Source organism: Drosophila mojavensis, unplaced genomic scaffold (assembly GCF_018153725.1).
Source record: "Drosophila mojavensis isolate 15081-1352.22 unplaced genomic scaffold, ASM1815372v1 contig_74, whole genome shotgun sequence".
NCBI lineage: Eukaryota > Metazoa > Arthropoda > Insecta > Diptera > Drosophilidae > Drosophila > Drosophila mojavensis.
Genome location: NW_025318899.1, coordinates 4009172 through 4032320, shown reverse-complemented (window position 1 = coordinate 4032320; position 23149 = coordinate 4009172). Strand labels below are relative to the sequence as shown.

The window sequence follows — 23149 nt, the reverse complement described above, 5'->3', positions numbered from 1 at the left end:
TGTGGCAATCTGAACGTTGCACTTTCGCCATAAACTGCAGACGTCATTTTTTCGCTAGGCGTGATAATTTTCTAGTGTAGTGAAAAAGTGAATTCTAATACAAAAAACTATCTAAAAAAGTGCAAAAATAGTTGCAAAACATGGGCGATTCGCTGGACAACACCGATACATCGGTGGATCCAGCCGTTAATTTGTCCATAGCCAACTATGATGCATTTGCAAATTACTTGCGTAAAGCTGTTACCATTTTGCTGCCGGAGGAGGATGTTGTGCCGGAGTCGCTGAATAATGCTTTAGATGATCCAGTGAATCAGGAGACTATACGCAAGTTTCTGTCTGATCCGCAAGTGCAGGCGCTGTATGTGCAGCGTAATTGCATTAAAGGTTAGTAATGTCTTTTCTCAACAATTATTTAGAACTTGAACAAAATGGCGACGCCCAGTTGGAAAATGGTTCTAATTGGAGCTTGCAATTATGGAGGAAGGCTTGGCGGTTATAAAAATATATTTATTGTATAGTAGAGTATAGAAATATTTCTTTAAAGTTCAATTTGCATACGCAACAATGTTGTTAAAAATCAATCGGCAATTGGGTGCTTCATGCTTTTTTCGTGGCTTGCTTATGCGCATGACGTCATGGCAGCTGACTCAGAAACAGCTTTCATAGTCTCAAAATACAGGTTATTGTGCGTGGTTACCGTGCGTGACGTCATAAGTATATGCAAGAACAATTCAGCTCGGAAGAAAAATGTTGATTGTTTCTTAGTCTCTACTAGAAGAACAACAATTCAGCTGAGAAGAATAATGTTGATTGTTTCTTAGTCTCTACTAACTTAAATATTCTGTACTCAGTATTATGTAAAATGTAAACATCTGTTCATTCTTACTGTTAACCACAGAACATAAGGGTAGATTATTTAGTAAAAAATTGGTGAACATCCGATTTGTATGATAAGTTTTACTTAAATTGATATTAATTTTCTGACCCGATCAACAAGTTCTTGGGGTTGTTACGTAGGCATGTCATATACGTGACGTCAACTTAGAAAGTTACCAAACTAGCATTGCCACCTTATAGCTTTATTGACCATGCGCAGTAACTAGCTGCGCGGTGCTGCCAGCCTGTTGCTCATTTAGTGTGGCCAGACGTTGGACTGTTTGCCGGTTGCCGCATTGTAAACAAAGCAACAGCTGTTTTTTCGATTTGTTTGCGGAAACGACTCGACCTTGAGCCCGTCCGCATGTACATTTCATCGACTCGCGACTTTGAACGATGCCTCGCATCAGGGTCAGGCTATGTGGGAGCAACGCACGCTCAAGGTTCAGACCTTGAATGCATGAAATTTGAAGGTTTCACCTTGGCCGCTAAATTTTCGAAGGTTAACACCTTGGTAATGAATGTGTGTCAATGACATTGCGGCTTCGTCATTGAACGCCAATGTCAGATAATACTTTTGCATTGAGTGAAATGTGGGTGTAGGTGAGAACTTGATAACGAACAGACACTCACTCAGCTTTTACTCTCACTATCTATCTCACAGAGGATGACAGCGAACAGCCGGCTGAAGGTGAGGAGGAGAAGGAACAGGTGTCTTATCAAATCAGCAACGATGTACACTTCACCAACAGCCGCATGGCTTCTCTGGCCTGCATCAAGCGTGGCATGGTCGTCGAAGCTGACAAGTCGATTCACTCGCAGCTGCGTTTGATCAACTTTTCGGACGGCTCACCCTATGAGACGCTGCATGCATTCATTAGCAAGTCTTTGGCACCGTACTTCAAGTCGTATGTCAAGGAATCTGGACGGGCTGATCGCGATGGCGATAAGATGGCACCATCGGTGGAGAAGAAGCTGGCGGAGTTGGAGATGGGCCTGCTGCATTTGCAGCAGAATATTGATATTCCAGAGATTACGCTGACTGCCCATCCAGCTGTCAATCAGGTCATACGCAAGTGCGCCGATGAGAACCGTAAGGCCAAGGTGGTTGACTTTGGTGACAAAGTGGAGGACTCGTCGTTTCTCAATCAGCTGCAAAATGGCGTGAATCGCTGGATTACCGAGATCAAGAAAGTAACCAAGTTGAATCGTGATCCCGGTTCTGGCACTGCGCTGCAGGTAAGAAAGTATTTAATGAATCTCTCTTAGTTGTTAATCTGTATTTTTTTTGTAGGAAATATCATTTTGGCTGAATCTGGAGCGGGCATTGTATCGCATCCAGGAGAAACGCGAGTCGCCAGAAGTTGCTCTTACTTTGGACATACTGAAGCATGGCAAGCGTTTCCACGCAACAGTTTCGTTTGACACGGACACAGGCCTAAAGCAGGCTTTGGCCACTGTGGCCGATTATAATCCCCTAATGAAGGATTTCCCAATCAACGATCTACTCTCTGCAACAGAGCTGGAAAAGATTCGCCCCGCTGTGCAGCAGATTTTCTCGCATTTGCGTAAAGTGCGCAACACTAAGTATCCCATCCAGCGCTGTCTGAAGCTCATCGAGGCCATCTCGCGGGATTTGTCGCAGCAGTTGCTCAAGGTGCTTGGCACCCGCCGACTGATGCATATTCCATTTGATGAATTTGAGCGCGTGATGAATCAGTGCTTCGAGATCTTCAGCTGCTGGGACGATGAGTATGATAAGTTGCAGGGTCTGCTGCGTGACATTGTGAAGAAGAAGCGTGACGAACATCTGAAGATGGTGTGGCGTGTGTCACCGGCTCATAAGAAGCTGCAAACACGCATGGAGCACATGCGAAAGTTCCGCAGGCAGCACGAACAGCTTCGTACTGTTATTCTGCGTGTGCTGAGGCCCACTAAGCAAGCGGCTAACGATGATGGCAGCGCGGTCGAAACCAAGCAGCCGTACAGTCTGGATGCCGCCGATGCTAATGCCATCGAAGAGGTCAACTTGGCGTACGAGAATGTCAAGGAGGTGGATTGTTTGGACATTACCAAGGAAGGGTCTGAGGCCTGGGAAGCAGCTGTCAAGCGCTATGAAGAGAAGATTGGTAAGCGAAACTATATAAATTTAATTTGAATTTAAATTAATGATGGGATACTATCTGCAGATCGAGTGGAAACCCGCATCACGGCCCATCTACGTGACCAACTGGGCACCGCAAAGAACGCAAACGAGATGTTCCGCATATTCTCGCGTTTCAATGCGTTGTTTGTGCGTCCGCACATTCGTGGCGCCATTCGCGAGTACCAGACGCAGCTGATACAGCGTGTCAAGGACGACATCGAGGCACTTCACGAAAAGTTTAAGGTGCAATATCCGCAGAGCAAGAGTTGTCGTTTATCCTCGGTGCGCGATCTGCCGCCCGTTGCGGGCTCCATCATCTGGGCGCGTCAAATCGACAACCAGCTGACCATGTATCTGAAGCGTGTTGAGGATGTGCTGGGCAAAGGCTGGGAGACCCACATCGAGGGCCAGAAACTGAAAGCTGATGGCGATAGCTTCCGCGCCAAATTGTCTATCTCTGAAGTGTTCCACGAGTGGGCTCGCAAGGTCCAGGAGCGCAATTTCGGCAGCTCCGGGCGAATCTTTACCATTGAGTCAACTCGTTCCCGCACTGGGCGTGGCAATGTTTTGCGCCTTCGTGTCAACTTTTTGCCAGAGATAATAACGCTGGCCAAAGAAGTGCGCAACATCAAGAACCTGGGCTTCAGGTGAGTGGAAGAATGCGAAATTTCATTTTTAAGTAAATACAACATTTTGCTTTTCTCTTTTAGAGTTCCACTCACTATTGTCAACAAAGCTCATCAGGCGAATCAGATTTATCCATATGCTATATCCCTGATTGAAAGCGTCCGTACCTACGAACGCACCTTGGAGAAGGTAATATATGCTTACTTAGCTTACACGCTGCACCACACCACCATCATCATCAATGGACACACAACCACCATCACCAAAGCTGGAGCAATTGCTCTGTTTACTTTTTTGAATGCATATGTCTAATTAAACAAGCTTAAACTTGGTTACAAGTTGTGTAATTCGTAGAAAAAGAGATCTACTAAATATATAATGTAGATATTCTTGATCTATTGCTAAAGCTTAACTAATATTCATATGTTTGCTTCAAGTCTCTCAATGAAAAGTTTATTCATTAATATTTATTTACTACTTACTTTACTTCTTTGAACCATTTCTTCACTTTAAACATTTTTGTATGGAAAGCTTTAGACATATGCATAACATCAGTTTATTTTCCTTTCGGAATATTAGCTTTGTTTTTGCATTGCTTTACGCGTGGCGTGCAGCTTGAATTTTGTTATCGACACCACTCAACAAGACACCCACAGACACAGTTCACCACTTACATAGACAACATAGTACAACCTATTTTTATATCAACCAAAAATACCAACAACCTTTCTTTCATGCAGCTTAATAATAGGAGTCTAGCACTAAATTCAGTATTCAAGGTAGTGTTGTTTGTGCCGCTCCCAAAAAGTTATTGCTCCACTGTTTGTTATTGTTCAAATCCCGCATGCATTAGTTAGATTCCACTTCTATCCTAGCATTATGTATTGATATATACTAATTTGACTTTGACTTTCATACAGATCGAAGATCGTGCCAGCATTGTACCTCTGGTTGCCGGCCTGCGTAAGGAAGTCTTGAATCTGGTCTCCGAGGGAATTGGTTTGATCTGGGAATCTTATAAGCTGGATCCCTATGTGCTGCGCCTTTCCGAATGTGTGACACAGTTCCAGGAGAAGGTAAGATGTACAAGATTTTTAAAAGCACTTTTCTTAATTGTTTTGTTTTAGGTGGATGACTTGCTAGTGGTGGAAGAGCAGCTGGATGTGGATGTACGCTCGCTAGAAACATGCCCCTACAGCGCGGCTACCTTTGTGGAAATCCTTTCCAAGATTCAGCATGCTGTCGATGATTTGTCGCTGCGTCAATATTCCAATCTGAGTGTTTGGGTTACGCGTCTCGATGAGGAGGTAGAGAAGAAGCTGGCCTTGCGTCTGCAGGCGGGCATTCAAGCCTGGACTGAAGCTTTGACGGGCAACAAGAAGGAGGTGGACACCTCCATGGACACAGACGCTCCAGCACAGCCCACACACAAGCTTGGTGGAGAGCCACAGATTCAGAATGCAGTGCACGAAATACGCATCACTAATCAGCAGATGTATCTGTATCCCTCAATCGAGGAGGCTCGCTTCCAGATCATGCAGCAGTTCTTTGCCTGGCAGGCAATTGTCACCTCGCAGGTGCGTTTGCAGAGCACACGCTATCAGGTCGGCCTCGAGAAGCCCGTCTCGCAAACCTATCGCAATCTGCTGACCAAGCTGCCCGATGGCAAGATACTGGAGAATGCCTATGGCGCAATAGAGCACAAGATTAGCGAGGTGCGTAATTATGTGGACGAATGGCTGCGCTATCAAAGCCTGTGGGATCTACAAGCGGACACACTGTACGGCCGCCTGGGCGAGGATGTGAATCTATGGATCAAGTGCCTCAACGACATCAAGCAGTCGCGCACAACCTTCGACACCTCGGACACACGTCGCGCTTATGGTGCCATCATCATTGATTACGCCAAGGTGCAGGCCAAGGTGACACTGAAGTACGATTCGTGGCACAAGGAGGCACTGGGCAAGTTTGGCACTCTGCTGGGCACTGAGATGACCACGTTCCACTCCAAGGTGTCCAAGTCGCGCACAGATTTGGAAATGCAGAGCATCGAAGCGGCCAGCACCTCGGATGCGGTCAGCTTTATTACATATGTGCAGTCTTTGAAGAAGGACATGATTGCCTGGGACAAGCAGGTTGAAGTGTTCCGCGAGGCTCAGCGTATTTTGGAGCGACAACGCTTCCAGTTTCCCAATAACTGGTTGCATGTGGACAACATCGAGGGCGAGTGGTCTGCTTTTAATGAAATAATCAAGCGAAAGGACACGGCTATCCAGACACAAGTAGCAAGCCTTCAGGCGAAGATTGTGGCCGAAGATAAGGCCGTGGAGACACGCACCGTGGACTTCCTCAATGACTGGGAGAAGACCAAACCCACCGGTGGCAAAATACGCCCCGATGATGCTCTGCAGCAGTTGCAAATCTTTGAGAGCAAGTACTCGCGCCTCAAAGAGGAGCGTGACAACGTGGCCAAGGCCAAGGAGGCGCTGGAGCTGCAGGAATCGGCAGTTCCCAACAACAGTGCCGAGCGCATGAATGTGGCTCTCGAAGAGTTGCAGGATCTGCGCGGTGTCTGGAGTGAATTGTCCAAGGTTTGGACCCAGATTGATGAGACGCGCGAGAAGCCATGGCTTTCAGTGCAGCCGCGCAAGTTGCGCCAGCAACTGGAAGCTATGATGGCGCAACTTAAAGAGTTGCCTGCTCGTCTTCGCATGTACGAGTCGTACGAGTACGTGAAGAAGCTTATCCAGAGCTACATCAAGGTGAATATGCTGATTGTGGAGCTAAAGTCGGATGCTTTGAAGGAGCGTCACTGGAAACAGTTGACTAAGCAGCTGCGTGTCAACTGGGTCATCTCCGATCTGACTCTGGGTCAAGTGTGGGATGTCAACTTGCAGAAGAACGAGGGTATTGTCAAGGATATCATTCTGGTCGCTCAGGGAGAGATGGCTCTAGAGGAGTTCTTGAAGCAAGTGCGCGAGTCCTGGCAAAACTATGAATTGGATTTGATCAACTATCAGAACAAGTGTCGCATCATTCGAGGTTGGGACGATCTTTTCAACAAGGTCAAGGAGCACATCAACTCGGTGGCCGCCATGAAACTGTCACCCTACTATAAGGTCTTCGAGGAGGAAGCCCTCACCTGGGAGGAAAAGCTGAACCGCATTAACGCCCTGTTCGATGTATGGATCGATGTGCAGCGTCGTTGGGTATATCTGGAGGGCATCTTCTCAGGCAGTGCAGACATTAAGACACTGTTGCCCGTGGAGACTTCTCGTTTCCAGAGCATTAGCTCAGAATTCCTGGGCCTGATGAAGAAGGTGACCAAATCGCCAAAGGTCATGGATGTGCTGAATATACCAGCTGTACAACGTTCACTAGAACGTCTAGCCGATCTGCTAGGCAAGATTCAAAAAGCTTTGGGTGAGTATCTGGAGCGTGAGCGTACGTCATTCCCACGCTTTTACTTTGTGGGTGACGAGGATCTGTTGGAGATCATTGGCAACAGCAAGAACATTGCTCGCCTCCAAAAGCATTTCAAAAAGATGTTTGCCGGAGTCGCTGCTATCCTATTGAACGAGGAGAACAATGTCATCTTGGGTATATCCTCGCGTGAGGGCGAGGAGGTGCACTTCATCAATCCAGTATCCACTGTGGATCATCCCAAGATCAATGAATGGCTGTCTCTGGTGGAAAAGCAAATGCGTTTTACGCTTGCCTCGCTGTTGGCCCAGGCTGTACAGGATATCAAGCAGTTCCGGGATGGAAAAATTGATCCACAGAAATACATGGAATGGTGCGACAAGTATCAAGCTCAGATCGTCGTGCTAGCTGCCCAGATCCTCTGGTCTGAGGACGTGGAGGCTGCCTTGCAGCAGGCCTCTGAGAACAACAATAGCAAGCCCATGCAACGCGTCCTTGGCAATGTGGAGAACACTTTGAATGTCTTGGCCGATTCTGTGCTGCAGGAGCAACCGGCGCTACGTCGTCGCAAATTGGAGCATCTCATCAATGAGTTTGTGCACAAGCGCACAGTCACTCGGCGTCTGATTACCAACGGTGTGACTTCACCAAAGTCGTTCCAATGGCTGTGTGAGATGCGTTTCTACTTCGATCCTCGACAGACGGAAGTTCTGCAGCAGCTGACTATCCATATGGCCAATGCGCGTTTCTTCTACGGTTTTGAATACCTGGGCGTGCAGGATCGTTTGGTTCAAACGCCACTCACTGATCGTTGCTATCTGACCATGACGCAAGCGCTGGAGTCACGACTGGGAGGTTCACCTTTTGGTCCAGCTGGCACGGGCAAAACAGAGTCCGTTAAGGCGCTGGGCAACCAACTGGGACGCTTTGTGCTTGTCTTCAATTGCGACGAAACATTTGATTTCCAGGCCATGGGCCGCATCTTCGTTGGTCTGTGTCAAGTGGGCGCCTGGGGCTGCTTCGATGAGTTCAATCGATTGGAGGAGCGTATGCTGTCTGCCTGCTCACAGCAGATCCAAACAATTCAGGAAGCGCTCAAATACGAGATGGACAGCAACAAGGAGAGCATCACTGTCGAGCTTGTGGGCAAACAAGTACGCGTCTCCCCAGATATGGCTATCTTCATAACCATGAATCCGGGCTACGCTGGCCGTTCCAACTTGCCTGATAATTTGAAGAAGCTCTTCCGCTCTCTGGCTATGACAACGCCTGATCGTCAGCTTATCGCAGAGGTGATGCTCTTCTCGCAAGGTTTCCGCTCAGCCGAAAAGCTGGCCTGCAAGATTGTGCCCTTCTTCAAGCTTTGTGACGAGCAGCTGTCCAATCAGAGCCACTACGACTTTGGTCTGCGTGCACTGAAGTCAGTGCTCATCTCTGCAGGCAACGTGAAGCGTGATCGCATTATGAAGATCAAGGAGCAGATGCGTCAACGTGGCGAGGAGAACATTGACGAGGCTTCTGTGGCCGAGAATCTGCCCGAGCAGGAGATTCTTATACAGTCGGTGTGTGAGACCATGGTGCCCAAACTGGTGGCCGAGGATATACCGTTACTCTTTTCGCTGCTCAGCGATGTCTTCCCCAATGTCGGCTACACTCGTGCGGAGATGAAGGGCCTCAAGGAAGAGATTCGCAAAGTATGCCAGGAGGACTATTTGGTTTGCGGCGAAGGCGATGAACAGGGCGCCGCCTGGATGGAAAAGGTAAGTGTGGCCGGGCCACTAGTTATTCTTTGATCTTGTCATAACATTCGATTCGCCTCACACGCTTACTAACCACTACCAAAAAGGGACTCGGCTCCACTTGGGTCGACAAAGTAACTAATCTCATATTCAATATATCATCATTGACATTCTTTTAATCTAATATTGTGTTCCCATTCAGGTGCTGCAACTCTATCAAATCTCCAATCTCAATCATGGCCTCATGATGGTTGGACCTTCGGGCTCTGGCAAGTCCACAGCCTGGCGTACGCTGCTCAAGGCTCTGGAGCGTTTCGAGGGCGTTGAGGGTGTTGCTCACGTAATCGATCCCAAAGCTATTTCCAAGGAAGCGCTCTATGGTGTCCTCGATCCGAATACCCGCGAATGGACTGATGGTCTGTTCACCCACATTCTGCGCAAGATTATTGACAATGTGCGTGGTGAGATTAACAAGCGCCAATGGATCATATTTGATGGCGACGTTGATCCCGAGTGGGTCGAAAATCTTAACTCTGTGCTGGATGACAACAAGTTGCTGACGTTGCCCAATGGCGAGCGCCTTTCGCTTCCACCCAACGTGCGAGTCATGTTTGAGGTGCAGGACCTGAAGTTTGCCACGCTTGCTACTGTCTCCCGTTGCGGCATGGTGTGGTTCTCGGAGGATGTTCTTTCCACGGAGATGATCTTTGAAAACTATTTGTCACGCTTGCGTAGCATCCCGTTGGAGGATGGCGACGAGGACTTCGTGGGTGTGATGAAGACCACCAAGGACAAAGAGGAAGAGGTGTCGCCCTCGTTGCAGGTGCAACGCGACATCGCCTTGCTCTTGCAGCCCTTCTTCTCGGGCGACGGCATTGTGGTGCGCACCCTGGAGTATGCCATGGAGCAGGAGCATATCATGGACTTTACACGATTGCGCGCACTCAGCTCTCTCTTCTCTATGCTCAATCAGTCGGCACGGAATGTGCTCAACTTTAATGCCCAGCATCCGGACTTCCCTTGCTCTGCCGATCAGTTGGAGCAATATATACCCAAAGCTCTCGTTTACTCAGTGCTTTGGTCATTCGCCGGCGATGCTAAGCTCAAGGTACGCATCGATCTGGGAGACTTTGTGCGTAGTGTTACCACTGTGCCGCTGCCAGGTGCAGCTGGAGCACCGATCATTGACTACGAAGTGAGCATGAATGGTGAGTGGGTGCCATGGAGCAACAAGGTGCCTGTAATTGAGGTGGAGACCCATAAGGTTGCCTCGCCTGATATTGTGGTGCCCACGCTGGACACGGTACGTCACGAATCGTTGCTCTACACTTGGCTGGCGGAGCACAAGCCCTTGGGTAAATAGACAAAGCATATATTGCAATTGTATTTAGGTTAATAAAAATATCTCTTTCCCATAGTTCTCTGCGGTCCTCCTGGCTCTGGCAAGACCATGACGCTCTTCTCGGCGTTGCGAGCTCTGCCCGACATGGAAGTGGTTGGCCTCAATTTCTCATCGGCCACAACACCTGAGCTGCTGCTGAAGACGTTCGATCATTATTGCGAATACCGCAAGACGCCAAATGGCGTCGTTCTGTCCCCTGTGCAGATTGGCAAGTGGTTGGTGCTGTTCTGCGACGAAATCAATTTGCCGGACATGGATTCGTATGGCACACAACGTGTCATCTCGTTCTTACGCCAGCTGGTGGAGCACAAGGGCTTCTATCGTGCCAGCGATCAGGCCTGGGTTTCACTGGAGCGAATTCAATTTGTGGGCGCTTGTAATCCGCCCACAGATCCGGGACGCAAGCCCCTCTCGCATCGCTTTCTGCGCCATGTGCCCATCATTTACGTCGATTATCCGGGAGAGACGTCGCTCAAGCAGATCTATGGAACCTTCTCGCGTGCCATGCTGCGTCTAATGCCAGCGCTGCGTGGCTATGCAGAGCCACTTACAAATGCCATGGTGGAATTCTATTTGGCCTCGCAGGATCGCTTTACACAGGACATGCAGCCGCACTATGTGTACTCACCACGTGAAATGACACGTTGGGTGCGTGGTATCTGTGAAGCCATAAGACCCTTGGACTCGCTACCCGTCGAGGGCTTGGTACGTCTATGGGCCCACGAGGCATTGCGTCTGTTCCAGGATCGTTTGGTTGATGATTCAGAGCGTCGCTGGACCAATGAAAACATTGATCTCGTTGCCCACAAGCACTTCCCAGGCATCAATCAGGAGGAGGCACTACAAAGACCCATCCTGTACAGCAATTGGCTATCGAAGGATTATATGCCAGTGAACCGCGAGGAGTTGCGCGACTATGTGCGTGCACGCCTAAAGGTCTTCTACGAGGAGGAGCTAGACGTGCCGCTCGTGCTCTTCGACGAAGTTCTGGATCATGTACTTCGCATCGATCGTATCTTCCGACAGCCACAGGGTCATTTGTTGCTCATTGGTGTGTCTGGTGCCGGCAAGACGACGTTGTCCCGCTTTGTGGCCTGGATGAATGGTCTGTCTATATTCCAGATCAAGGTGCACAACAAATATACGAGCGAGGACTTTGACGAAGATCTGCGCTGCGTGCTGCGCCGCTCTGGTTGCAAGGATGAGAAGATCGCCTTCATATTGGACGAATCAAATGTCTTAGACTCTGGCTTCCTTGAACGCATGAACACTTTGTTAGCTAACGGCGAGGTGCCCGGCCTCTTTGAGGGCGACGAGTACACTACTCTGATGACTCAGTGCAAGGAAGGCGCTCAGCGTGAAGGTCTCATGCTTGACTCCAGCGATGAGTTGTACAAGTGGTTCACACAGCAGGTGATGCGTAATTTGCACGTTGTCTTCACCATGAATCCCTCAACGGATGGCCTCAAGGATCGCGCAGCGACTTCACCGGCTTTGTTCAATCGTTGTGTGCTCAATTGGTTCGGTGATTGGTCAGACTCAGCTTTGTTCCAGGTGGGCAAGGAGTTCACCACGCGTGTCGACCTCGAGAAGCCGAACTGGTCGCCACCAGATTTCTTCCCCTCTGTGTGCCCATTGGTGCCGGCCAATCCCACACATCGCGATGCTGTCATCAACAGCTGCGTCTATGTGCATCAGACCCTCCACCAGGCCAACGCTCGTTTGGCGAAGAGAGGTGGACGCACCATGGCAGTCACTCCACGTCATTATTTGGACTTCATCCATCACTTTGTGAAGCTGTACAATGAAAAGCGCAGCGATCTGGAGGAGCAGCAGTTGCACTTGAACGTGGGTCTCAACAAGATTGCCGAGACCGTAGAGCAGGTGGAAGAGATGCAGAAATCGCTGGCAGTCAAGAAACAGGAGCTGCAAGCAAAGAACGAGGCAGCCAATGCGAAGTTGAAGCAAATGTTCCAGGATCAACAGGAGGCGGAGAAGAAGAAGATTCAGTCTCAGGAGATACAAATACGTCTAGCCGATCAAACGGTCAAAATCGAAGAGAAGCGCAAGTATGTGATGGCAGATCTGGCCCAGGTGGAGCCCGCTGTTATCGAAGCACAGCAAGGTAAGTTTTTCGGATGCCAAGGGGCGGGAGGGGTCAGATATTTAGACTATAGCTACGTATTGCCTCTAAGTCTAGTTATAATACTTTTATGATAATATTTAAATCAATACTTCCACACACAAACACCAACACCAATCTATACACAAACACAATTCGCACAATCGTTAGCCGTTAGCTCGATTAAAAAGAAACACCTGGCCGAGGTGCGTTCGATGGCAAATCCGCCCGCTGTCGTAAAACTGGCTCTGGAATCGGTCTGCGAGCTGCTCAATGAGAGTGCCACAGATTGGAAGGCCATACGTGGCATACTCGTTAAAGACAGTTTCATATCGTCGATTGTTAACTTGGAGACAGATAAGATCACGTACGCAACTCTCAATATCTCTATATGCCACCTGATATCTGATATATATATATAGCCATCATTTTATCGCATTTATCACTTAACGTCAATTCATCTCAGGTTGTTGTGCCGTATTGTGACACTAATTGGCATCATATATCTCCATATACTATATATATATTTCTATAAATATTCTATAACATAACTAAACAACTGCAATATATATAATCGTATATCTACTACCACTACTACTACACATACACACACAGACACATATATACACAAACACTGCATACGCAATGCACTGGCAAATATCTTAACTTACGATATATATTTTATATATAACCTTAAACATAATGTTAAATATCATGTGTATAAGTTGTAAACTAAAGAAGTCGTTAAGAATTGTTGATTAATTTACGCTACCAAAATCAGGTCAAATAGGTCAATGTTCTAGATCTTATGGTCTGGTTAACATGGACTTTTCCAGGATAAACTAAATGATAATCCAAAGATCACTTTTTGAGGGAAAGAGAATGTCGCAGAGCAGCAGAAAAAATAATTTACTTTAAATTAATATATACTATATGTTAGACCTACAAATTATTCAAAATATTCTATAGTATTGAGCAATGTCCGTTGTTCTGATTGTTTGTATATGAATATGATCGAAGATTTCCTGCTTCTAATGATATTTTATAATACCGCGCAATTATGCTTTCTATCATAAGCCATATCATGAGCATATTATCATGATATCTGCAGGAACAGTGACAAATAGTTTCATATCCTGGAATAGCCCATACATCTGAATAATGTTTATAGTATTAAAAACTAAACGTAACATTTGCTAGGCTAGTCTGTACGAGTATAACAGTTAAGTGCCAATATCGTTGTGCTGCATATGGTTTATAATAATTCTGATCCTTCATGTTAACCCAACCACCAAACCAACCCAATTGAACCACCAATAGCTGTGAAGTCTATACGCAAACAGCAACTCGTTGAGGTGCGAACGATGGCGAATCCACCGTCGGTGGTTAAATTGGCACTCGAGTCGATTTGCCTGCTGCTGGGCGAGTATGCGACCGATTGGAAAGCGATACGCGCAGTGATAATGCGTGAAAATTTCATTAATTCAATTGTATCTAACTTCGGTACCGAGAACATAACGTAAGCATGAAACAAATTTTACATTTTGTTTTTCTTTTTTGTTCTCGAATTGATTTTTTCCTTGATTTTTTGTTTTTACTGAAGAGTAGAAAATTATTCTGTTGAGATTTGTTTTCCCGTAGTTTTTGTGAATGATTAAGCGAGCTGCGTTGTCTGTAAATATTATTTATGTTGCTCCTAATCTTTAATATTAACTGGTAATTGGCTTTAATTTGGAAAACTTCTTCATTGTTTTTATTTTATTTTATTTTTTATTTAATTGGTTTTGGTTAAATTTTCGCGTTGATCAGTAATAACAAACTGCTTTGCTTGCTCAATTCATACCAGTATAACCTGAATAGTGTCATGAGTTAATAACAATTAATAATCTGTAATCTATGATTAATTTGGGAATTTCACAGCGATGAGGTTCGGGAGAAGATGAAGTCGAAGTACCTCAGCAATCCTGACTACAACTTTGAGAAGGTCAATCGTGCGAGTATGGCTTGCGGTCCCATGGTTAAATGGGCTATAGCACAGGTAAATATTATGTGGTGTATATAGAATATTACCAGATAATTTCTAATGCCTTTTTCTTTCACAGATCGAATACGCAGACATGTTGAAGCGTGTGGAGCCGTTGCGTGAGGAACTGCGCTCATTGGAAGAGCAGGCTGACGTGAACTTGGCTAGCGCACAGGAGACCAAGGATTTGGTGGAGCAGTTGGAACGCAGCATTGCTGCTTACAAGGAGGAATATGCTCAGCTTATTTCCCAGGCGCAGGCCATCAAAACTGATCTGGAGAATGTGCAGGCCAAGGTGGATCGCTCGATTGCTCTGCTCAAGAGCTTGAACATTGAACGCGAGCGCTGGGAGTCCACCAGCGAGACATTCAAATCCCAAATGTCCACAATTGTGGGCGATGTGCTACTGTCGGCAGCCTTTATAGCGTATGGCGGCTACTTTGATCAGCATTATCGTCTTAATCTGTTTACCACCTGGTCACAGCATTTGCAATCGGCGAGCATTCAATACCGTGCGGACATTGCACGCACAGAATACCTATCCAATCCGGATGAGCGTTTGCGCTGGCAGGCGAATGCGTTGCCCTCGGATGATCTGTGCACGGAGAATGCGATCATGCTGAAGCGTTTCAACCGTTATCCGTTGATCATTGATCCTTCGGGACAGGCCACAACGTTCCTGTTGAATGAGTACGCCGGCAAGAAGATAACGAAGACCTCCTTTTTGGACGATTCGTTCCGCAAGAATCTGGAGTCGGCTCTGCGTTTCGGTAATCCCTTGCTTGTGCAGGACGTTGAGAACTATGATCCTATATTAAATCCGGTGCTGAATCGCGAGCTGCGTCGCACTGGCGGCCGTGTGCTCATCACGCTGGGCGATCAGGACATCGATTTGTCGCCATCCTTTGTCATCTTCCTGTCGACGCGTGATCCAACTGTTGAATTCCCGCCCGACATTTGCTCGAGGGTGACCTTTGTCAACTTCACAGTGACGCGCAGCTCGCTGCAATCGCAGTGTTTGAACCAAGTGCTGAAGGCTGAGCGTCCGGACATTGATGAGAAACGTTCCGATCTGCTGAAGCTCCAAGGCGAGTTCCGTCTGCGACTGCGTCAGTTGGAGAAGAGTCTGTTGCAAGCACTGAACGATGCCAAGGGCAAGATTCTGGATGACGATTCGGTCATCACAACTTTGGAGACACTCAAAAAGGAGGCATACGATATCAACCAGAAGGTGGATGAGACGGACAAGGTGATAGCCGAGATTGAGACGGTGTCACAGCAGTATCTGCCACTCTCTGTGGCGTGCAGCAACATGTACTTCACGATGGACAGCTTAAACCAAGTCCACTTCCTCTACCAGTACTCGCTGAAGATGTTCCTTGACATATTCTCCACCGTGCTATACAACAATCCACGGCTCGAAGGCCGCACCGATCACTCGGAGCGCTTGGGCATCGTGACCAGGGATCTATTCCAGGTGTGCTATGAGCGTGTTGCACGTGGAATGCTGCACAACGATCGCCTTACCTTTGCACTGCTCATGTGCAAGATCCATCTGAAGGGCACTGGAGAATCTAATCTCGACGCAGAGTTCAACTTCTTCCTACGCAGCCGTGAGGGCCTATTGACGAATCCGACACATGTTGAGGGATTGAGTAGTGAGCAAATCGAGGGTGTTAATCGCTTGGCTACCCGTTTGCCCATCTTCCGCAAGCTGGTGGAGAAGGTGCGCTCCATGCCTGAGCTTGGCGCCTGGTTGCAGCAGAGCTCACCAGAGCAGTGCGTGCCCCAGCTGTGGGACGAATCGAAGGCACTGAGCGCCATTGCGAGCTCCGTGCATCAGCTGTTGCTCATACAGGCCTTCCGACCGGATCGAGTCATTGCCGCTGCTCACAATGTGGTCAACACGGTGCTGGGCGTCGACTATATGCCAAACGCTGAGCAGGAGCTGGACTTTGCGGCCGTGGTGGATAAGCAGTTGAACTGCAATACACCTGCTTTGCTATGCTCTGTGCCCGGCTTCGATGCATCGGGTCGTGTGGATGACTTGGCCGCCGAACAGAACAAACAAATCTCGAGCATTGCCATCGGTTCGGCCGAGGGCTTCAACCAGGCTGAGCGAGCCATCAACATGGCCTGCAAGACAGGTCGCTGGGTCCTGCTTAAGAACGTACACCTGGCTCCACAATGGTTGGTGCAGTTGGAGAAGAAGATGCACTCGCTGCAGCCACACTCCGGCTTCCGCCTCTTCCTCACCATGGAAATCAATCCGAAGGTTCCGGTTAATCTACTACGCGCCGGTCGCATCTTCGTCTTTGAACCACCGCCAGGCATTCGCGCCAATCTGTTGCGTACTTTCTCGACGGTGCCCGCGGCACGAATGATGAAGACGCCCAGTGAGCGTGCTCGACTCTATTTCTTGCTGGCCTGGTTCCATGCCATCGTTCAGGAGCGATTGCGTTATGTGCCTCTCGGCTGGGCCAAGAAGTACGAGTTCAATGAGTCCGACTTGCGAGTGGCTTGCGATACGTTGGATACGTGGATCGACACCACGGCCATGGGACGTACCAATTTGCCACCAGAGAAGGTGCCATGGGATGCACTGGTCACTCTGCTCTCCCAGTCCATCTACGGAGGCAAGATTGACAACGACTTTGATCAGCGTCTGCTCACCTCTTTCCTAAAGAAACTCTTCACGGCACGCAGTTTCGAGGCAGACTTTGCATTGGTTGCGAATGTGGATGGCGCCTCAGGTGGACTCCGACACATTACCATGCCGGATGGCACTCGCCGTGATCACTTCCTGAAGTGGATCGAGAATCTAACGGATCGCCAGACACCTTCTTGGTTGGGTCTGCCCAACAATGCCGAAAAGGTGCTGCTAACAACTAGAGGCACAGATCTGGTAAGCAAGCTGCTCAAGATGCAGCAGCTGGAGGATGACGATGAGTTGGCCTACAGCGTTGAGGAGCAGTCGGAGCAATCTGCACTGGCCGTGGCACGTAGCGAGGATGGTCGCCCGTCCTGGATGAAGACACTGCACAACTCGGCCACCGCCTGGCTGGAACTTCTGCCGAAGAGTCTGCAAGTACTCAAGCGCACCGTGGAGAACATCAAGGATCCGCTATATCGCTACTTCGAGCGCGAGGTGACCAGCGGTGCTCGACTTCTCCAGACGGTCATCTCCGATCTACAGGATGTCGTGTTGATCTGTCAGGGTGAGAAGAAGCAAACCAATCACCATCGCTCCATGTTGTCCGAATTGGTGCGAGGCATTATACCCAAGGGCTGGAAGCGTTACACAGTGCCCATGGGCTGCACCGTCATCCAGTGGATCACGGACTTTAGCATGCGTGTGCAGCAGCTGCAGAAGGTATCACAGCTCGTCTCGCAGGCGGGAGCCAAGGAGTTGCAGGGCTTCCCCGTATGGCTGGGTGGTCTGCTCAATCCGGAAGCGTATATCACGGCCACCAGACAGTGTGTGGCTCAAGCCAACAGCTGGTCGCTGGAGGAGCTCGCTCTGGATGTGACCATTACCGATGCAGGTCTGAAGACCGACCAGAAGGACAGCAGCTTTGGTGTCACCGGACTCAAGCTTCAAGGCGCCCAGTGCAAGAACAATGAATTGCTACTCGCCTCGACTATTATGATGGATTTGCCCTTAACCATACTAAAGTGGATCAAGTGAGTATCACCACAAAATCTTGAATTTACTTGAGCTTGATTAACTTGTTTCGCTTTGCAGAATCTCGTCGGAGCCGCGGGTAAGCAAACTAACATTGCCCGTTTACTTGAACTCCACTCGTACGGAGCTGCTCTTCACGGTGGATTTGGCTGTGGCCGCTGGCCAGGATTCGCACAGCTTCTATGAGCGTGGCGTGGCCGTGTTGACCTCTACGGCTTTGAACTAATATCAATAACTATATAAAATATTGTATACGTTAATCATATAATCCATAGACAGTTTTGAAAACCAAATCCCTTATTTCCAATCAACAATTTTAAATATATATTCACATAACTAACAACCCCAACAAATAGAGCAATCTTGGCCTGAAATTCAAAAACGAAAGCGAATATGTTGAGCAAATTCGGGCAACTCCTACAAGGGGCGACTATTAGACATTCCCAGTACCGGCGATTCTATGGCCAGCCCGCCGTCCAGCGCGACAGTGTGACGGACACGACGCCTACTTCTCTGGTCCTGGAAGGTGAGGCGCGTCGATTCATTCACGATTGCCTGCGACGGGTGGGCGTGCCTTTCGAAAAGCTGCGCTGCATCAGCGACATTATGCTCGCGGCGGACTACAGAGGTATCCACGGCATGGGCATCGGTCGGCTGGATATGTATCTGAAAGATCTGCAACATGGCACTGTGGACATAACGGCCGAACCGGAGATTATCAGTCAGACGTCGGTAACTGCCCATGTGGATGGCCACGGCGCCATGGGCGTCTTTGTGGGCAACTACTGCATGGATTTGGCCATAGATAAGGCACAAAAGTCAGGCATTGGCTTTGTGGTGGCCAAAAGATCCCATGACATCGGCATGGCCTCCTGGTATGCATTCCGAGCCATGGCTAGAGGCTGCATTGGACTGGTGCTCTCGAATACCCCGGCCATGATGGTGGCTCCGGGAGGTCGGGACGCTAGCATTGGAGCCAATTGCTTGGCATTTGGCGCAGACGGCAAAGACTCACATTTTATGCTAGACATGGCAGCCAGTACGAAGAGCATGGGCGCCTTGGAGTGGGCGTATCTAAATGATGACCGTATACCGAGTAGCTGGGCCATGGATGAGGGCGGCCATCCCACCATCTTCCCCTGCCTGGCGCTCCGGGCCAACCGACTCAATCCTGCGGGCGGTCAAAATGGCTATTGCCTGGCCACCATGATTGATGTGCTCTGCGGAGTTATGTCTGGTGCAAACTATGCGACACGCGTTGCCTCCATGGATGCGGAACAGGGGAAGGGACCGACCTCAAATTTAGGTCTTGTCATGCTCGCTTTGGATCCGTGCGTCTTTGTGCCGGACTTTGAGGAGCGACTGGATGATTTCAAGAAGTGCATCGAGAATAGCATTCCTTTCGATACATCGAAGCCTGTCAAGCTGGCTGGCGAGCTGGAGAAGGCCCATATGCTTCGCGTGGACGACCTGGGTGCGCTGTCATTTCCCAACACCATGTTGGCCAAATTCAAACGCCTTGCGGATTTCCTTTGCGTGCCGTCGTTGCAATTGGCTTTCGCATCCAATAAGTCAAATTATCTTCGTGCGTAGATAGCAAATGTGAAATTCCAAATATCCGGCAGTTAATTTATATAAAATTGTAAAGATCTATGCTGCCGCCAGATGGCGCTTGATATGATAAACTGTGCTGCAGCCAGATGGTGCTGAGTTTGTTTCTCAGAGAGGCCGTCAGGGAGCGCTGCATAGTTGAAGCAAATGACGCTAGGTGGCGCTTAAACGAATTCGCTGTAATTCTAGCGCGCCATCTAAGGAGAAATTTTCTTCCATTTAAGGATAATATTGGGAGTAGATAATACGAGGGACAGTTTATAAAGGGATAATGAAAAATGGGAACAGATAAAGTATTGCTGAAATACTAGGGACAGGCTGTAATTGCGCTAAGGTGCTTGTAGAGGGCGCTGTGAACTGGCAGCTATATGAGTTGATTAGCTAACGTTATAGATTCCTACTATTTTAATTTTAACAATTTATTTTAGTATTGAGAAAATATCAGTATTATATATAGAGCATAGTTACCTATGTTATTTTTTTTTTTTTTATTTGCAACGTACTTCCAATGTAATATTCTATACTTTGTCGAGTTGAGAATACCCTTTGAGACAAATATTGAACGAATTGGGTATATAAAATATGGAAATATGGTTTTGCTAAAACGTTATTTTAGGTAAACCCCCCTCTGAAAGAACGACCTTTAATGCCAAAGCCAATAGATTTAATAGTTATATTAATAACAGTAGCTCTCTAGTTTATGTCATAAGAAGTGTATATAAACAACAGTTGCTTCAGATCGTCGACTCAGCTTGGCTCCCATGTGGTTTTCTGAACTACTTAAGGTAATTGCTGGATGCAAATGTGCAAATTTTCACAAATTACGTGAATTATGCAGCCGTTGAAGGGGTATAAATAGGCTTCGACTGCTCGTGGGGCACTTCATTGTGGCTGCCATGTCGTCTTCACTCAATCGGATACTCGTCTGCCTTTTGCTGCTGCTTCTGCTGGTTCTGGACTATTCGCTGGTTCATTCGCAGCAATCGAAGGATGCCCAGAGCCTGGAGGAGTTCCGCCAGAGGTATCTCATGCCTCTGCTCTCAGCTGGCACTCGAAACTGCACGCTGAATGCCTGCGAGACGCTGAGGATCATGTCGCAGCTGCTGCTGCTCATCAAGGCGTTGCCAAATGACACCATGAACAGCTTCATGGCCTCCAGTCCGCAGACTGCCAGAAGCAGGTCGAGTGGGCAGAGCAGAGACTCATCGGCGAACGGAGATGTCACCTCGATTTTCAATCTCTCGGAGTTCGATAAGCGTGTCAGGCAGATCGAGAGCCGACTGCGCTCCGTGGAGCAGCCTATCTGGCACTTGGCCAGCGGCAGCGAGCTGGAGTGGAACCACTGCACCTCTGGAGTGTGCCGCTGCAATCCGGACACCAAGAGCTTCACCTGCTGGAACACGAACCTAAAGACGGTGCCCGTCAGCCAGGTTATACCTATGAACATGGTGGCCATCGATCTGTCACGCAATTCACTCTCCACCCTGCATAAGGATACCTTTCGAGGCCTGACACTGCTCAAGCAGCTGGACATATCCAACAACGTGCTCGACTTTCTGCCATTCGATCTCTTCCAGGACTTGGATAGCTTATTACAGCTGTAAGTAAGCGCCAACTCTATTAATTTCTATCTAAGTTTTCCTTCCCACTTCTTCAGTCGCATCCAGAATAATAAGCTGGAGGACATTGATCCGCGAACTTTCTGGAAGCTGCGCAATTTGAACCTGCTGGATTTGAATAAGAATGAGATTAGTTTGCTGCCCGAGTCGCTGTTCTATCACGCCCAGCGGCTAACTGTCATCAATCTGTGCGACAATCAGATCAAGAACTTTCCGCCCAATCTGCTCAGGGATCAGCTGATGCTCGAGGAACTCGACATGTCGCGCAACAGAATCGAGGAGCTCGTCTCGGGCAGCATGCGATATCAAACCAAGCTGAAGGCCTTGGACTTTGGCTTGAATCAAATTGGTGAGGCATTAAATTGAATTTGTTTTGTCTAATTGATTGAATGAAACTTTCCGTTTGCAGCCAAAATTGACGACGATTTCTTTGAGGGTCTGACGAGCCTGCGCACCCTTATGCTGCACAACAATCGCATCACATCAATCTCGGGCACCATATTCAATAATCTGGTGAATCTGGTGACACTCGACTTGACCATGAATCGCATTAGTCACGTAAGTTTCCGTTTGATTGAGTTTTAGTGGGACTCTATTTACATAATGCCATTTCCTTGCAGATTGATGGCCATGCCTTTGCGGAGCTGAAGAATCTAAACGAGCTCTTCCTCGGCCAGAACTCCATGTGCAGCATCCCTTCGGGCCTGTTTCTGCAGGTGAGCGCCCTCACTCGACTGACGCTCTTCTCGAATAACTTGACTACGCTGGAGGCCAACGACTTTAAAGGCCTGACCAGCCTGAAAATACTGATGCTGAATAACAATGTACTGAAGCACTTCGATGCCCGGGCATTCGAGCCGCTCACCCAACTGGAGAAACTGTGAGTTTATTGCCCTTCAATTAACCACTTTGGCTCATTGGATGTCCTCTGCCTTTGTCTTCCCTCCCCAGTCGCATCGACTCCAATAAGCTAATGTATTTGCCGACCGGCGCTCTGCACGGACTCGACAAACTGGTGGCTGTTAAGCTGGACAAGAACCCCTGGCACTGCGACTGTCGCGCCTTGTACTTGGCCCGTTGGATACGCGAGTTCGTTGTGAAGCTATGGGATGGCCAGCAGCCCATGTGTCGGGGACCGGGCGACCTAGGCGGCCACGAGGTGGGCCTGCTGCGCTACGACGATCTCTGCGATGGGCAGTGGGCGAGCATGTTGTCGCTGTCGCCGCGTCTTCCGGTGCGCACCCATCGCATTTCCACCCCGATGAACTATACCGACTATTTCAATTTGTACTTGAAGCATATCTATAACTCCACCACGGACGAGCAGCTCAAGGAGGCCGAGATAACCAGTGTGGCCATCAAGAAGGTTCACGTCGATTAATGAGAGGGATGAGCTGCCAGAGTAAAGCAAATCTTAGATTATTAATCTGAGATTTTGTCTAGGACGTGCCTAGAGCTTGATGCTTTTTGTGAATTTTTTAGTCTTGATAGGCCTCTCCTATTTTTCTTGTCTATTAATCTATTGTACTACTCATTTATCTTTCTGTCAGACTGCCAGTCTGTACTCTGAATTCTCACCAATAACTCAGATTTGAAAGCTTACCTTATCAATGCGTTCGTATGTTAGTCGAAGATCCTAGCTGGAAAACTATTAAAGTTTATTATTATTTACTTTGCTCTCGTTGCTCAACATCAAAACACCTATATCATATATCCTGGCATCCTTTGGAATTCTCATTCTCTGAATCATCAAGTACTTCATCATCATTTAAAGTCATCAATATCATCATATCAAAGCCACCTACTGTGATCTGAGTAAGTATGGATAAATCTGTTATATATTACATAAGACTATTTTTAAGGACTATAACTCAGC

The 23149-nt window shown here is 48.1% G+C and overlaps 3 protein-coding genes across 11 annotated transcripts; all 3 read left to right on the top strand.

The window, feature by feature from the left end:
* Positions 1 to 24: 24 nt before the first annotated feature.
* Positions 25 to 18386, top strand: LOC6581366 (dynein heavy chain, cytoplasmic). Of its 8 annotated transcripts, none has more exons than XM_015161793.3 (15): positions 25 to 384; positions 1541 to 2115; positions 2171 to 3005; positions 3066 to 3669; positions 3733 to 3838; positions 4390 to 4428; positions 4570 to 4725; positions 4777 to 8832; positions 8919 to 8945; positions 9014 to 10166; positions 10230 to 12338; positions 13656 to 13854; positions 14256 to 14373; positions 14438 to 18042; positions 18104 to 18386. In XM_015161793.3, the coding sequence occupies exons 1-15, from the start codon at positions 141 to 143 to the stop codon at positions 18267 to 18269; spliced, it is 13992 nt and encodes a 4663-aa protein (XP_015017279.2). In that variant the 5' UTR covers positions 25 to 140; the 3' UTR covers positions 18270 to 18386. The 8 variants fall into 8 exon arrangements, with proteins under 8 accessions (XP_015017279.2, XP_015017275.2, XP_015017276.2 ...); XM_015161789.3 differs by lacking the exon at positions 13656 to 13854 and adding an exon at positions 12507 to 12702; XM_015161790.3 differs by lacking the exon at positions 4390 to 4428.
* Positions 18387 to 18432: 46 nt separating this feature from the next.
* On the top strand, positions 18433 to 19744 carry LOC6581365 (uncharacterized oxidoreductase YjmC). The gene has a single exon (XM_002007064.4). The coding sequence runs from the start codon at positions 18437 to 18439 to the stop codon at positions 19634 to 19636; it is 1200 nt and encodes a 399-aa protein (XP_002007100.1). The 5' UTR covers positions 18433 to 18436; the 3' UTR covers positions 19637 to 19744.
* A 445-nt stretch (positions 19745 to 20189) lies between these two features.
* On the top strand, positions 20190 to 22944 carry LOC6581364 (leucine-rich repeat-containing protein 15). 2 transcript variants are annotated; one of them, XM_015161787.3, is made up of 6 exons: positions 20190 to 21254; positions 21312 to 21622; positions 21683 to 21831; positions 21894 to 22153; positions 22225 to 22507; positions 22571 to 22944. In XM_015161787.3, exons 1-6 carry the CDS (start codon positions 20551 to 20553, stop codon positions 22652 to 22654), a joined length of 1791 nt encoding a protein of 596 aa, XP_015017273.1. In that variant the 5' UTR covers positions 20190 to 20550; the 3' UTR covers positions 22655 to 22944. The 2 variants fall into 2 exon arrangements, with proteins under 2 accessions (XP_015017273.1, XP_002007099.1); XM_002007063.4 differs by having other exon boundaries at positions 20191 to 21254; positions 22225 to 22944.
* The last annotated feature ends 205 nt before the right edge of the window (positions 22945 to 23149 follow it).